The sequence below is a fragment of the Podarcis liolepis genome (genome assembly GCF_965112155.1).
Source record: "Podarcis liolepis genome assembly, chromosome: 2".
Classification (NCBI taxonomy): Eukaryota; Metazoa; Chordata; class Lepidosauria; order Squamata; family Lacertidae; genus Podarcis; species Podarcis liolepis.
Window position 1 is genome coordinate 88535036 of NC_139555.1, and position 14517 is coordinate 88549552.

The 14517-nt window shown below is 41.5% G+C and overlaps 1 protein-coding gene across 5 annotated transcripts in view; it reads left to right on the forward strand.

Annotated features, from left to right (window-relative positions):
• The window catches only part of TMCC1 (transmembrane and coiled-coil domain family 1), a 112654-nt gene that overhangs the window by 67561 nt on the left and 30576 nt on the right, over positions 1-14517 (forward strand). The window contains exon 1 of one of the 5 annotated variants that reach the window (XM_083492790.1): positions 7733-7981. The exons of the other annotated variants lie outside the window; for them this stretch is intronic. Within the exon in view, the coding sequence (XP_083348916.1) occupies positions 7952-7981 (30 nt within the window). The 5' untranslated portion in view covers positions 7733-7951. Of the gene's footprint in view, positions 1-7732; positions 7982-14517 lie in introns of those variants that run through there. 5 annotated transcript variants of the gene reach the window in all.

Sequence of the window (14517 nt, forward strand, 5' to 3'; positions counted from 1 at the left end):
AACTTGGCCCTCCAGATGTTTTGAGACTACAGTTCCTATCATCCTGCTAGCTAGGGATCATGGGAGTTGTAGGCCAAAAACATCTGGAGGGCCAAGTTTGAGGAAGCCTGGTCTAGATTCAAATGGGCCACAAGCTGAAAATGGAAACTAAAAGTGCAGGCAAGCAGTTGGCTCCAGATGGCACACAAGCCTGCATGTAGCACTAAGTCATGGTTTAGTGTCACAAGGATAAGATAACTTGCTTGTGAGTCCTGGAAAACTTGTTCCCTGCCTTGTAGGCCTTTTCCACCTCACCTGGGGGCATGGGGCCCTAACTGACTCCAGCTACAAATATGTAGCTGAGGCTGCTGAATTGACTCTTGGTCTGGGGTGTTGTTTGGGGGATTTTGGCTGTGGGGGGTGTTGGTGTTGTTAATGCTTTTTTAAATCTTTATTATATATATTATTGTGATTTATGTGGAGATTTTTCAGTTTGGTTGTGTATTTTTAATGTTTTGTTTATTGTTTATGACTAATTTTGTTACGTTATTACATATTTTTTCCATGTTGTAATCTACCTTGAGCATGTTTGAACTGTGGAAAAGTAGGAAATAAATAAAATTATGTATAAGACATAATGGCCCTCTCTGCCTCCAGCACAACCATAAAACGGAGACTGGAAGTTTAGACCTCCTGTTTACATTAACCACAATGTAGTGTGTTGTCCAAACTCTAAATTGTTGTTAGTTTTAAACTGATTAGTGGAAACAAATCAGCTTTGTAAATTATGGTTGATTAGTTTTCCACTTACCAGTTAGTCTTAATTGCAGTTTGGGTTCAGGTGACACAGCAAGCTGTGTGGTTCATCTGAAGTGGAAGTAAAAGCTTCCAAACTCATCTGCAGCCACACTGGAAGGGGAGAGCGTAAGATGTGAGCCCTACCTGCTCTGGATTAAACCCAAGGCTTTCTGTATGCAAAGCATGTGCCCTGTCACTAAGTTTATAGCCCCACCTGTAATCCTATATAATAAACTGATGTAAATAAATAATATCAAGAATACAACTCTAGTAGGAAACCTCTTTGTGTTTCTACTCTGGGCTTCAGCAGTAGCTATCATAGGCAAATGAGGACTGTTGGAGACTGGGGGGGGTAGTGTTTCCCTGAGAAAGGAGTTTTAAATTTGTGATTGTCTCAGCAAAATTTGGGCAGTTGAAGAACTGGGCAGCCAGTTCATTTGCATTTGTTGCCTCTGTCGTCCATGAGAATAAAAGTCCAGTTAATAAATGCTAAATTGCAAAGTGAGCTCATTCCAGAGCTCAGGCACTCAAGCAGAGTCTCCAATATGCTAGCCCAAATTACAGTTTTGGCTCCTATGCCTTTTTAACAGAGATCCAATATGCAGAATGTAGCAGGAAAGCTCAGCTTCAGACTGCAGTCCCAAGCCTCGCCCGCTAAGGATTGCATCACTTTTCTCTGTGGGACAATTTCTCTTCCAGTATTTTTGTATGTGAGGCAATTGTTAAAGATACAGGAGCTTTGCCTGAAAAGTTGGCAACATTAGTCATATACCTCATAAATGGAATGTGGAAGTGGGTCTGCTGCAGCTGCATGAATATATATTTTAATAAAGCTGTCACTAGAAACTACAAATTCTAATAACTTTTTTAAAATGTGTCAAGTTTGGCCTTTCTAATGTGTATTATTTCCACCTCTCTCTTACTGTTTCATACCCTGCTGTTTGTTTCAATTCATCTTTCCCTTGGGGGTTGTGCTGCACTTGGGAATAAAGTTAGCTTAACATTTGGCCAGAAAGCTCTAGCTGCAAATGAATATCTTGGCAAATGTGTTTCAAATGGCATCTTGTTTTCCAAATTCTGCCTTACGTGAACTATTCATCCTTATTGATATATATATTTCATAAGTTTCTGCTTACGTTTCTTAATTAATATTTGAATAATCATGTAAGTTCTACTCCAGCCATCACTTACTGTCAGTGCAAGATTTCTTACTAGTTCTGTTAAATAAATGCCTGCTTAATTTATTTGAGAGGCTGTGGACAGCACAGGTGAATGGGGATGTTTAGTCCCTCCCCTCTAACTGCTATACACTGTTGGTGAAAGCAAGAAAATAGTGTATGTTCCAGCAGAAAAAAAACTATTGTCCATAAGTAAGCATCTGTTAACGTACATTGTTCCCAACTCTCTCTAGAACAGCCGAAAGGAAGTTCCCTATAGAATATATGTTTTTTATCGAAGAGCAGTAATGATGACTTTACAAATGGCTCAAAATTCACCACAAATTATTTAGTATGTGCTCTGGTGCAAAAACTTTTACTGTAGCTCTGTGCAGCTCTGCATCCCTCCAGTCTAACAGCCCTAATTAACCAGATGGAATTTTTTAACTAATAGTATAGTAACTTGAGGAGGCTTGTATCTGATACCTTAGTTTGGAGACAAGGCTTTTTGAGAAAGGGTTCCTGCTTCCTCAGTACCTTTTGGTAGTGAAAATGATGTGACAGTCAGATACAGAGTATTAGTTAAAGTTGTGATAGGATCTTCATAAGCAACCAGCTTTAAAAGACTCAAAATAAAATTATTGTGAAGAGGGGTGCAGTGATTAATTTTGAAGGGAATAGGTGTCTGGGTTCATGCTTGGTGTGAACTCTGTCAATCTGTCCTGGAAGGCATCCAGTGTAGGGTAGCTTATTGGCTGAAATACACTTTTCTTTATTATTTCATATCTTCTTCCTTAACATGGAGGCAAAGCCAGAAGTTGAAGGCTATATTGTGTTAAAGTGTCTTTTGTATTTTGTCACACTGCTGCAAAAACAGAGTCTCCAGTAATGATTTGGTTAATACAGATGGCTAGAATTTGTCTACCTGTTCATACCAAATTTAAATTGTGTGTTCTGGCAAACTAGTTGTCATAAATAAAACCAGTGTATAATATGTATCTAACCTATTGCAGGATTAATTCCAATAAATTATTTTTAAAATGTGTGGCCAGTATTTAGCTAGTCATTTGAACTAATTTTAAGGGTTTCCCCCCCGTCAAACTCAGTCTGTGATGAAGAGCCTGAATAGCTCAATTGTTTAGAGCAGTGTTTCCCAACCACTGTTCTGCGGCACACTAGTGTGCCGCGAGATGTTGCCTGGTGTGCCGCGGGAAAATTAAAAAATGCGAAAGATTTTTTTTTTTAAAGTCAAATTTTTGATTGGGGCACCGTCACTAGATGACCCCTGGGGTTCCCTCCCTCCCTCCCGCTCTGCGCCTCCCTCCTCCTCCTCCTCCGGGGAGGCCCTTCCTGGCTCTCGGCCAAGGCTTGGCGGCTGCCACTCACTCACTCGCCCACCCACCCGTCCCTCCATCCCTGCACCCGGCCTCTCCCCCTCCGTCCCCGGCGCGGGGGCTGCCGGGATCCGTAGTCCCCTCGCCCTTGGGCTCCGCGCCCGCGCGGGGTGCGCGAACTACGTTTCCCAGCGTGGCCTGGCGGGCCAGGCGTTTTGTTTGAAGCGCTCTTCTCCCGGCCATGGAATGAGCGCAGCGGCGGCCGGGCGGGCAGGGGCTCTTCCGCGCAGACCCCGCGCAGCCTGCCTGCGCCCCTGCGGAGATCAGGCGGCAGGATGGAGCCCGGGGATCCCTGCGGAGGCGGAGCGGCAGAGGCGGAGGCTGCATCGGGGGTTTTTTATTTTTGCAATGCTGCATCCGCGCCGGAGGGGACGCATCGGACCATGGGGAGACCCCTTGGCGGGCGTGCAAGGCAATGCATGCGTGCAGGCGTTGCATGGAGTGCAGCACAATGCAATGGCAACGCGGCGCCCTGCATGCATGCATGCAACTTCCACCGGCGCTCCGGACTTGGCAGGTTAGGGGGGTCCCCAGTGGGCGGCAGAAGGAGCCGGGAGGGCGAAGGGGAGCCGCGGGGGGAGCAGCGCTGCTCCCTGAGCCGAGCCCGGGGGAAAACTTCGGCGTCGTTGCGCCGGGTGTTGGAAGCGGAGGCTGGCGGGGGCCCCTCACCTGCAAAACCTGGTCGCCTCTCATATATTTCGTGCATTGCATTCATCGCCCGCTTTCTCCTCCAAGGAGCTCCCAGGGGCGCGCGTGGTTCTCCCCGTGTTATCCTCGCAACAACAGCCCTGCGAGGTGGGTCAGGCGAGTGGCCCAAGGGAGCACCCAGGGATTGTCCTGGTCAGGTGGGGTGATTTGAACCCTGCTCTCTGCCCGGTCTTCGTCCTCATTTAGCCCCCACATGTGCATGACTGTGCATGACTGAGGTTTTCCCCCCTCGTCTTGGCTATGGTGTGAGTCTGTGCTGTTAATTAATGGGGTTCTGCCTTCGGAGAAGATGAGCCAGCCCTCAAGGAGGTGATTATGTAATTTGCTAGCAATTCATGTCCCTCCCGGCGTGACGCTGCGCGCTGACGTCACAGGGCTGTAATGGTGGTGTGCCTCGAGATTTTTTTCATGAAACAAGTGTGCCTTTGCCCAAAAAAGGTTGGGAAACACTGGTTTAGAGTGTGATGCTGATAATGCCCAAGTTTGCTGGTTCGATCCCTGTATTGCAGGGGTGCCCACACCTTTTTCAAAGAGGGCCAGATTTGATGAAGTGAACATGAAGAGGGCCGACCAAAGCTGTTGACCTTTTTTTTAGGATTGAAGTTGCTGAGTTGTTTTTTTTAGAATTTTATCCCAGGACATATACTGCCATGGGAGCTACATTAGGCCCCCAAAACAGACTTTGAACATGCCTGCTGTATGGGATGACTGCATATTCCTGCATTGCAGGGGGTTGGACTAGATGATACTCAGAGTCTTTTCTACAATTCTATGTTCTTTGTTTCTATGTTCACATTGTCATAAGTGCATTGGATGTATTACAGTTGGCTGAACATTTTTAGATTTGATTGATTTTAATGGGAGACTTGTATGTGCTTTAACTCTGTGAACAGGGAACTGAAAGTTTTACTTTGGTTGGATCATGTGTTCCTGGGTTGTATTTGATCTGTAATAGACAAAGTATTTTTTAGCTACAGAACAAGAATAAGCATGATAGTATAGAACTTGTACACCTTGCTTATTGCTTGTTGAAAATATTATTTTTATTAAGCCACACCTATTTTAAAGGCTTCTTGCATGATTAATAATAATCTTATTTCTTTTGGGAGCCTTAGAGCCTTTTAGTAAGGCCTCTTATGCAAATTCTGAAATGATGTGTGCCTTTTATTACCATTAGTATTGTTATTGGGTATTGAGCCATATATGTGCACATTACATTAACAAAAGGGACAATAAATTACACTGAGATTTAACAATTACGCAAAGGAGCAATTACATAGGTGGAGGCAGCGAATAGTGGGGGTTGAATGCAACTAAGTTGTTGCACTAGGAGAAGCCAGCACAGTGAGTCCTCTAAGAGGAGTCTTCCTGCCCCTTCTGAAATCTGTTTGAGAAGGTTGGGAGAAACCTCAGAACAGCACACAGTGTGAGGAGGGGGGGAGATTGTTCCATTTGGCAAGCAGAAATGCTTGCAATGCCTGAATGAGCTCCTTAGTGCAGCATTGAATCCCACCCTTAGACTAGAGCTCCATCTGCTGATGTAGAATTAGTTCTGCTTCAGACAACTGAAGGAACCCTTCTTTAACTTGAGAAGGCTGTTTTTAAGGTGTTTTCCTGATTTGTTTGAGTGTGGATGTTTCTAACATTGTTTCAGTATTTAGAGTTCAAAATTTAGCAGCTGAACTGAATGAGTGCTTTGCATGATATGTGTTACTATACTTGAATTCAAAACATCTCTTCTAAATTCAGTGGTCTTTTTAAAAAGTCATCTTTTTTAGTTACAGGTAGGTAGCCATGTTGGTCTGTTGTAGTTGAAATAAAATAAAAAAAATTCCTTCCAGTAGCACCTTAGAGACCAACTAAGTTTGTTACTGGTATGAGCTTTCGTGTGCATGCACACGTCTTCAGATACACAGAAACAGAAGTTACCAGACTCTTATATATAGTGAGAGGGTGGGGAGGGGTATTGCTCAGAAGGGTGGTGGGAATGGGTGATTGACTGATCGGTGTGGTAAACCTGTTGATGGCTGTTTTTTTGAACAGTGATAAGGTAGTCCTGATTTCTGGGCGCCAAAGGAATCCTTTGTCATTCTGTGAAATGATGATGAAATTGAATGACCAGTTGAGTTGAAAACATAGGTATGTGTGAAAAACATTAGAAATTAGAAATCTTCAAAAGAGAACACTACGAATATAGAGAACAGTACCAAGAATCTGGTTGGCGCTAATTTTATATTCTGGATTGTTGGTATTTATTTTCCTGTGCCTGTTCCGTTGCAACATATTAAATTTTGTAAACTGTGTTAAATGTTTTTTTAAAAAGTGGGAGAAAAGTAAACTAAACACTTGTGCCTTTAAATTTGTTCCTGAAGACTTGGCAGTAAGCATTACTCTTATTTGGGTATGGGATGGAGAAGCAGGTTCATCAATCCTCACCATGTTTTTCTGATCTAACAAGAATAGAAACTGGCTAAAATATTGTTCTAGAAGGAGATGGAAGCTGCTCTGATCTTGAAGTAGCTGAATTTAACAAGTTTGATTCATTGTCACTAGCTGCATAGGCAAAAAAAATCCTTGCAAAAAAGCCCTCATAAACCGAGGTCCTGTGAATTATTATAGTTAATATGAATGTGCAGCTTGCTGGTAGATACATCACAAAATCCATTGCCATCTCAGGAGCAGCAAACCTTGGCATGTTGTGTCGTCTAAACTCCAGGTAGTTTTCTCTAAAAAGACTTTGGCTACCACTCATGGTTTGTTTGCAAGGAAGCAAAACCTTCTGGTTTGTTCCTTGTGGCCCAGGTAAGGCCAAAGCAGACACTTTTGAGCAGCATGCCCCAATGTACCACTTCTTCACACTAAACCTTAGTCAAATGTTAACTATGGTTTACTGCAGGGGTTACCAGCATGGTACCTGCATGTGTGTCCAGAGAGGCCTTCCATTGTGCCCACAGAGCCACTTCCCCACCACACCCCTCCCACCCATGAAATGGCTTGAAAGAAGCAGTCTGTTTTAGCCAATAGAGCGGGTTTCAGTATGTGATTAGTAGCAGGGTGGCAGGGGTGCCCATTACAATTTATCCAGTTTGCAGATGTGCCTATGGGCCAAAAGGGCTATGACCCCTGGTTTAACATGATGTGCTAACACAGCCAGTGTGTATGGAGGGTTAATAATAAATGCAACAGTCAAATTATCATGAAAGATCACTCAGGCAAGTTCAAGGGCTCTCTTAAAAAGAAGATAAGGTAGCCTGCTATCATGAGGCCATCAAAGGACAAGTAAAGTAAGTTTCCCTATGGAGAGAGTTGCATAGTTTTGATGCCACTGCCCCAAATTACCACTTAACATCTTTTAGAAAATGGAGACACAGAAACCCAGAACTCCAAGTGTGGGTGTTGATGGAGGCAGGTATGTTCATATGGGATGGGGGGAGCTGTTTCCAAGTCACCACTATGAAAGCTAAAATGTAATTAGTCTGTGGTGTAGCTTTTTTGCCTTCCCTCTGGGTAAAAAAGAAATGTGGTGTTGTTCTTCCTATATCTGTAAGGAAGAAATCATCCTTGCTTGCAGTTCTGTTACAAAAAAAAGGAACTCCAGCTTTGTTTTTCTCTGTCAGAGGCTGGGAATATTTTTAGTGGGCTTCGTGACACAGCTGAAGATTGTTCATGTGACACACAGAGCAGTTTGCTTGTTAGGAGTCGCCCTCTCTTTCTGGAACATCCACTCAGAGCTCTGCCAACATGCCTAGGGTGCCCCTGCTTCATATTCTATTCATACTGCATTGGCAGGACAGAATTCAGTCTAACAAGGCTAGAGCAACATTCTGCTTAACCTTACTCTCTAGGACAGCATGTTCAAGCTAGGGAGAAGCCTTCGGCTTTACTGCACGTTCTTTTGCTTGTTTCAGAGCCAGCATGGAAACCTCGACATCCTCTTCTGATACAGTATGTTTTGTTACCCTCCCTTCTTTAGTGGTGCTTTTGCTAAAGTTCTAGTGAGAGAAAGCTCAACATGCAGATAGGCATTGAATACATGCAATGAAGCATTCCTTCAAAAGATGCTCCATTCATTTTTGAAATAGCTGCTGTCTGCTATTTTTGTGCATTGTGTCGTAGACTTACGCTAAAGTCCTGGTTATCCAGGCTGACCGAGAGCATGAAATATATCAGAAATATATAGCAGGCATAAACCATATTCATCCTGTAGAAGGATTGGAAAGTGTGAGGCTTGGATGAATGACTTTAGCCCTACCTTTTCTGTTGTGCATGCCTGCTTGGTCTGTTTTGGAACTGTAATGAGATGGACTTGAAATGGTTTTATGGTGGTTGTTTTTTGATCCATTTGTGTCATATAAATAGTGCCAGTAATAAACGGTGTGTTTGTGTACATTTTTTTTGCTTGCTTTTTATGATGGAAGAATAATTGGGCATCATAAAGCTGCCCTTTTCTATGAAATAAATCATAATACAAAAGGTTCTTGTCCCTTTTCATCCTCATTAGAGCTGTTTGTAGTTATGCAAAGTGATTTCCCCCCCTTAGGGCTTTGAGGTCAGTCTTTGCTTTAGCAACAAACTGAAATTCAATCTGCATGAACATGTTAGAATTTCAGAAGGGTAAAACACAGGTTTGTCATTGAGTAGCATTTATATTTTAGTTAAAACAGAGTTTGCCTCTCTTCTGTCTATCTAGCTCGTGCATTTATTGGTAGTATTAGCAGGCAAATATGGAATGAGGTACTTTGATTATGAAATTGGAATGTTTGGTCCTCACTGCTCTTAATATAGTAAAAGTTGGTTTCCTAATCAGCTTACGTTAGGTCTGTTAATATTTCTTAACACAGCCATTTGAATGAACTTAATAAATCCTCCCACCTCAGAGAGAATTTATTTCCTTTGTCCTATGGTTACTCTTTCCTTGTTGTTTGAGTTTGCAGAAAGTTTTGGTTTATTTGCTTATTTTTTTGTCAGCATGGCTGAATCACAGTTTGTTTGCTCAGAGGTTATAAAAGTTCAGTGGCTTGTGGCATTGTGCAGCTTTAAGGTCAGCTACCAGTTGTATCAGGAGATGCAAAAAAATGGGGGGAGGGATAGAGGAGTAGTTTCAAATAAGAAATCCATAGGAATGAAAATAAGAGAATGACATACTGTATTTGTTCTCTGTGCTCTTGTTCCCAGAACAGAGCTGCTTTGTTGGGGCTTAAACAGTGAAAATAGAGAGCATTTAAAGTTCCTTTCATTTGCTGTGGAATGAGTGATAGGTAGTTAAAATACAATGCATAATCGTTGCAAATTAAAGATGGGTAGTAAGAGATTAAATTGGGAGAAGGTAACTGTAATACAACAAACATCTCCAAAACAGATTAGTCTGATTATTAGTGACTTGCCCAAGACCAGTGAATTTTGTGGTCCTGTGGGATTTTGTCAAAGCCTAACACTCTTATTTATTCATAAGACATCACTGATTCTCTGACATTTGTTTTCTAGCATAATCATAAAGTGATGCCAGTCACTGCCTCTCAGTCACAAGGGTTCTTGTGGGGATTGATGGGGGGGGGGGTCAAGCACGTACACCACTTTGAGCTTTTTGGAGGAAAAAGTGTGATATAAATGCAATAAATAAATAATAATAAATAAAACCTGGCAGACAGGAATTTGATTCTCAGTGGCTCCCACTAAGTTCTGTGGAATAAAGTGAGCAGGTTACAATTGGCAAGTCTGTTGGAAGTGGCACAACCTGTTCTTTCATCCTGTCCTGCCAGGAAGCAGTTCAGCTGGTTCAGTGATGTTCTTGAGTATATTGGTTGCATTTCCATCCATATAAGTGGCTATAACTTCCTCTCCTAAGTATTGTGCTTAGGTGCATTGTTGTGGTTTCTAGAGGCACCTGGTTGGCCACTAGGTAAAGCAGAATGGTGGACCTTTGTCTGATCCAGTGGGACTCCAATGTTGTGGGAGCAAGGCCTGTTCTTAATGCTTGCAGCCTCCATTGTAAGGAATCTTAAGGGCCAGGTAGTGGTGATGCAATATTGGTTGTGTAGAAACAAAGTACTGTACTGCAGCTGTCTAAATTTCTGGACCTGTGAAGAAAGCACCCACCACACAGGCATGTTGCGCCTCTTTTCCCCTCGTGGTCCCTACAATATACTGGCCACACACCCTGGCATTTTTTTAGAAGTTGATTTTGCCATCAGCCCAATTTATGTAGGGCATATACTTCATCTCTTATATTCATATCTGTCAAATTGTTTTGCTGCTTGTTGCGAATGCCCTGCTTCATGGATACAAACCACCCAAGCTGGCAGTTGGATCTCACGTACTGAAGGGACAGCATCCATCACTGCACTTGAGGACAGGCGGCTAGCTTAGGGGCTCAAGGCAGGCCACTGCTCCATCCTCCAGCACCTCACTGTTGCTTCCTGCCCTCCAGCATACACAGCCTGAGGTAGCTGCCTCATCCCACGTAATGTTAGGGCTGACCCTGAAATCAGTGGTACAGTTGCTTTTCCTAACAACACCAAATTCATTATTCATTTCTACAGCTGCAAGTATCTACAATTCTTCTCTCCAGATGAGGTGGTTAGCAACAAGCAGTAGGATTTCTTTAGGGCCTGGCTTTATAATTATATTTATTATTTACTCAGTTTGTATACTGCACTTCACCCAAAAATCACAGTGCAACATGAAGATTGAGCTAAACCCCTGGGTGAACTGGAATCTGAATAGACATATTGCTGAATTATTGCTTTAGCTCATAAATGCTACACATGTAAAGATTTAGGTTACATTTGGTGTTAGTGGAGAGGGATTTATATATTTGCTGTTAGTAGAGTGGGTCATACAGTGTTCTGAAATGACATGCATCCCCCCCCCAATGTATATTGCATATAAAGAATGGCAGTGTTTTTAAGTGCTACTTTTTGTATTTTATAGATTTTTTTAAAATTTGGTGTTGCATAAGCATCTGAGTGTTTTCATTTTGGAAGTGGAGAAATGTGGTGTACATCCTTAAAATAAATAACAAGTGCTGTGTACATTAGGGGCTTTCTTTAAGTGGATTTTTGCTTTTTCTAGCATCATGTCACTTCCCTCCTCCCCTTTTCATTCCAGAGCAAAAACTGTTTTCACAACTAGAAACATCATTTTCGTTAATACTGCAAGTATGAACATCTTTAAAATGTTTCCAGCATGTTTAAAATTACCTATAAATTGATTCATGTAAAATTTATTTGATCCACACATTTCTAATCATGTAAATATTCATAATATAAATAAGTGTACATTAACATTTGTGTTTGTGGCAATCTAAGATAAGAGATTGATCTAAAAATTCACAATCCATCTATGAATACAGATTTCACAAATGCAATGTTTTATCTTCATCTAGAGTGCCCTCTGCAGGCTAAACTATAGCCAAACAGGATATGTAAAGCAAGCTTGATTTATTCAGTGTATTGATTGGCAAAGTGTGTTTTGTACCCTTAAAGGGGAAAAGAAGCTTGGGTGGGGGCTATTTTGAGCATTAAAATATCTGATGAGGACAAAAGGATCCACCTCTTTCCTATGCTATTGTTCCAGTTGCAACTTCTCAAGGCTGCTTTTGACTAAATATCTAGTTTGGCCAAGTTTATATGCATTGTAATTTGAGCTAATGCATATTTGAACTTCTTAAATGCATATTTTGGATACTATACAAGGGGGAGGTGGAATGCTAGGAGTGCATTCCCCAAATGTGGGGACAATTATAAGCCATTTTAAATGGAGCAAAGAAAGTAGATAGAATTGGGGGGCAAGAATTCCCAGTCCTACAATCCATCACACTAAAATATCTCCTTTGTTTCAGTTCTCTAGCAGGAACAGTACTAATGCATATATTCATTGGACAAAGTCTAGTGTCTGCAATAAACCCTGATATGCATGCAGACTGGGCTAGGAATGTTAGGTTACCAAACTGGAATAAATTAAATATGGATTAAAATATATGTGTTACCCAGTGTGTTCTCTAGCTTTTGCTAGTATACGTGCTGAAACAGACTTTGAGTGGTTCTGTGGTCAAACAGAGATCCTTCTGATTAGTAGACATCTCTACTGCTATGAGGGTGGCAAACCACATCACACAATTAAACAGCACTGAACCAATGTTTGGTATCATTAAAGACTTCAGGTGCTGGGGAGCAGTTGGAATTTTAAAAAAAAATTATCTCTCAGTTATTAGCTTATTTAAATAAATTCATGTGAAGCTCATCAGAGGTCCTGCCATTAAGCTTGCCTCCAATGCGGGTTTACATGCTCTGTAGTATAGTAGGTTAGACTATTCTGTTTTGGCAAGAGTCCTGTTTTCTTAAGTTCTCTTTCAACCTAAGTGATACCAGGGTTTAAGCATCAAGACTCTAGGTGTAAGAGGTCTAGCCTGGGTTGCAAGCCGATTAGCAAATGTAGACGGTAAGTAAGCATTTCACATTCTGAATAAATCAGTATAACTGTGTACTTGATAATGAGGCAAGCTTCCTGTTTGTAGGTAAACTGGTGAGGACTTGAGTGAACAAACCCAGCTGAACCATTGACAGGGTTCCCTGAGCCAGAAATGAAATTCTCCTATGTTAGAAGTCTTTTCTTTCTCTATGTAGTTTCATAGCTGTCAACTCTAGCTGTATAGCTAGAAAAAGTAAATCTGCCAATGATTTACTTGAAAGTAATTCATCCTAATTACTACCTTTTTATATTGTAAGCTAATTTTTGTTTGTAAAAGATAAGCAAAAATTAATCCACAACTGATCATATTGAGTGTATAGTTGTGCAAAACAGGCATGTTTTGTAAATTGGCATAGATGTATTTGCCATTCAGAGGTGAACTTGGGGCTCCATAAATCCCATTTTATCTTGTAATCTTGTGGGAAATTAAGGTTCAGTTTAAATATTGCTTTTGTCGTGTGTGTGTGTGTGTGTGTGTGTGTGTATTCAACATGCTGTAGAAACTACTGACATATCTTCTTGGCTAAGGAAATATACAAACTGTTGCCTTTGTTTCCAGAACATGTGACAGAAGTAGTGTATATTTTTTATTATGCTAGATGTCTTAACTTGTATTCAGAGTTCATATGATGAACTATGAGTAATAAATGAAAAAAAATGTTGTTAGCATGCATGCTGTGAAGCAGATCTCTATTATCTACACTTTTGAACCCCTGAAGGCAATAAATGTTTAAAGCAGATTAATTACATTAAGGTTATAAAAAATACTTGATTTTCGATAACATGGTATCTCAACTGAAGAGCCTTGCCTCCCACAGATATCCTTGGTTCTTTTCCTGCTTGGCAGGGGGTTGGACTCGATGGCCCTTGTGGTCTATTCCAACTCTATGATTCTATGATTTTCTCATGTAAACCATGACACCTAGTTCACACATTCAATGGTCCTGTATCCAAATTTTGGGTTGGGCCCCAGCTTGACGGTAAAATCAGTTTGATTGTAGAATGGACTCCCTTGGAAGGTGGTGGACTCTCCTTCATTGGAGGTTTCTAAGCAGAGGTTGGATGGCCATCTGTCATGGATGAACAATAAGACCATGCAAACATATGGTCTAATATTAAGAAATATGCCCACAATTGTGTGTTTGGCCTAAAGAGAGGTCCCAGGTAAGAAAAGCCTGAAGACTTCCAGGTCTGGCCTGCGAAGTGTATTTCCTGGAACTTTTCACAATGAAAGATTCCAAAGGTATATATACATGCCAGTCTATGGTAAAAAGAAAAAAGAAAAAAACACCAGTGACATTGTAAAGATACCAGACTTAGATAAAAGCTTTCATTGCAATAAATCTGCTGTTCTTTCGGGTGTCTCAAGATTCTGGTATTCTCCCTGGAACTGTAAGAAACCGATTTGGTTAATAAACAACTTGTATCATGCAGGTTGAGTTCATCTCCTGCTCATAGAGAGTGGCAAGCAAAGCAGATAATGTAATTGTCATCTTGATGAAATTTCAAGAAGAGATGTGACTGATCATGATATCTCCTTGTTTGGGGTGTATAGGGTGTTAGGGAAGGAGTATTTACTTTGGTGGGGGACATGTTGTGCTCCTTTGGGGTAGTTTGTCCACCTTTGGTCCCCACGCTGCACTCAGCTCTCACCTGTGGTGATAAAATTTAGTATTTTGTTCAGAGTTAGAGATAGGTATTATTGGGTCTTGCAACCACCGATAAAAACTTCGCCACTGCTAATTTTCTAGCATTTGTCTGGTCTTCCAATAGGAACCTCACATAGTGAGCCTCTGAATTTCCCAGGAAAGGTACCAGCAAGGGCAATATCAGTTCAACCCTGGCTTGCTCGTATTTCGCACAGTGCAGCAAAATATGTTTTATAGAATCAATGTCTTGGGCACACGAGCAAAGTCTGTCCTGGTAGGGAACTCCTCTCAACCTGCCATCCAACACTGCAGAAGGAAAGACATTTAGTCTGGCTTCAGTGAATAACCTTCGATAATTTGGTG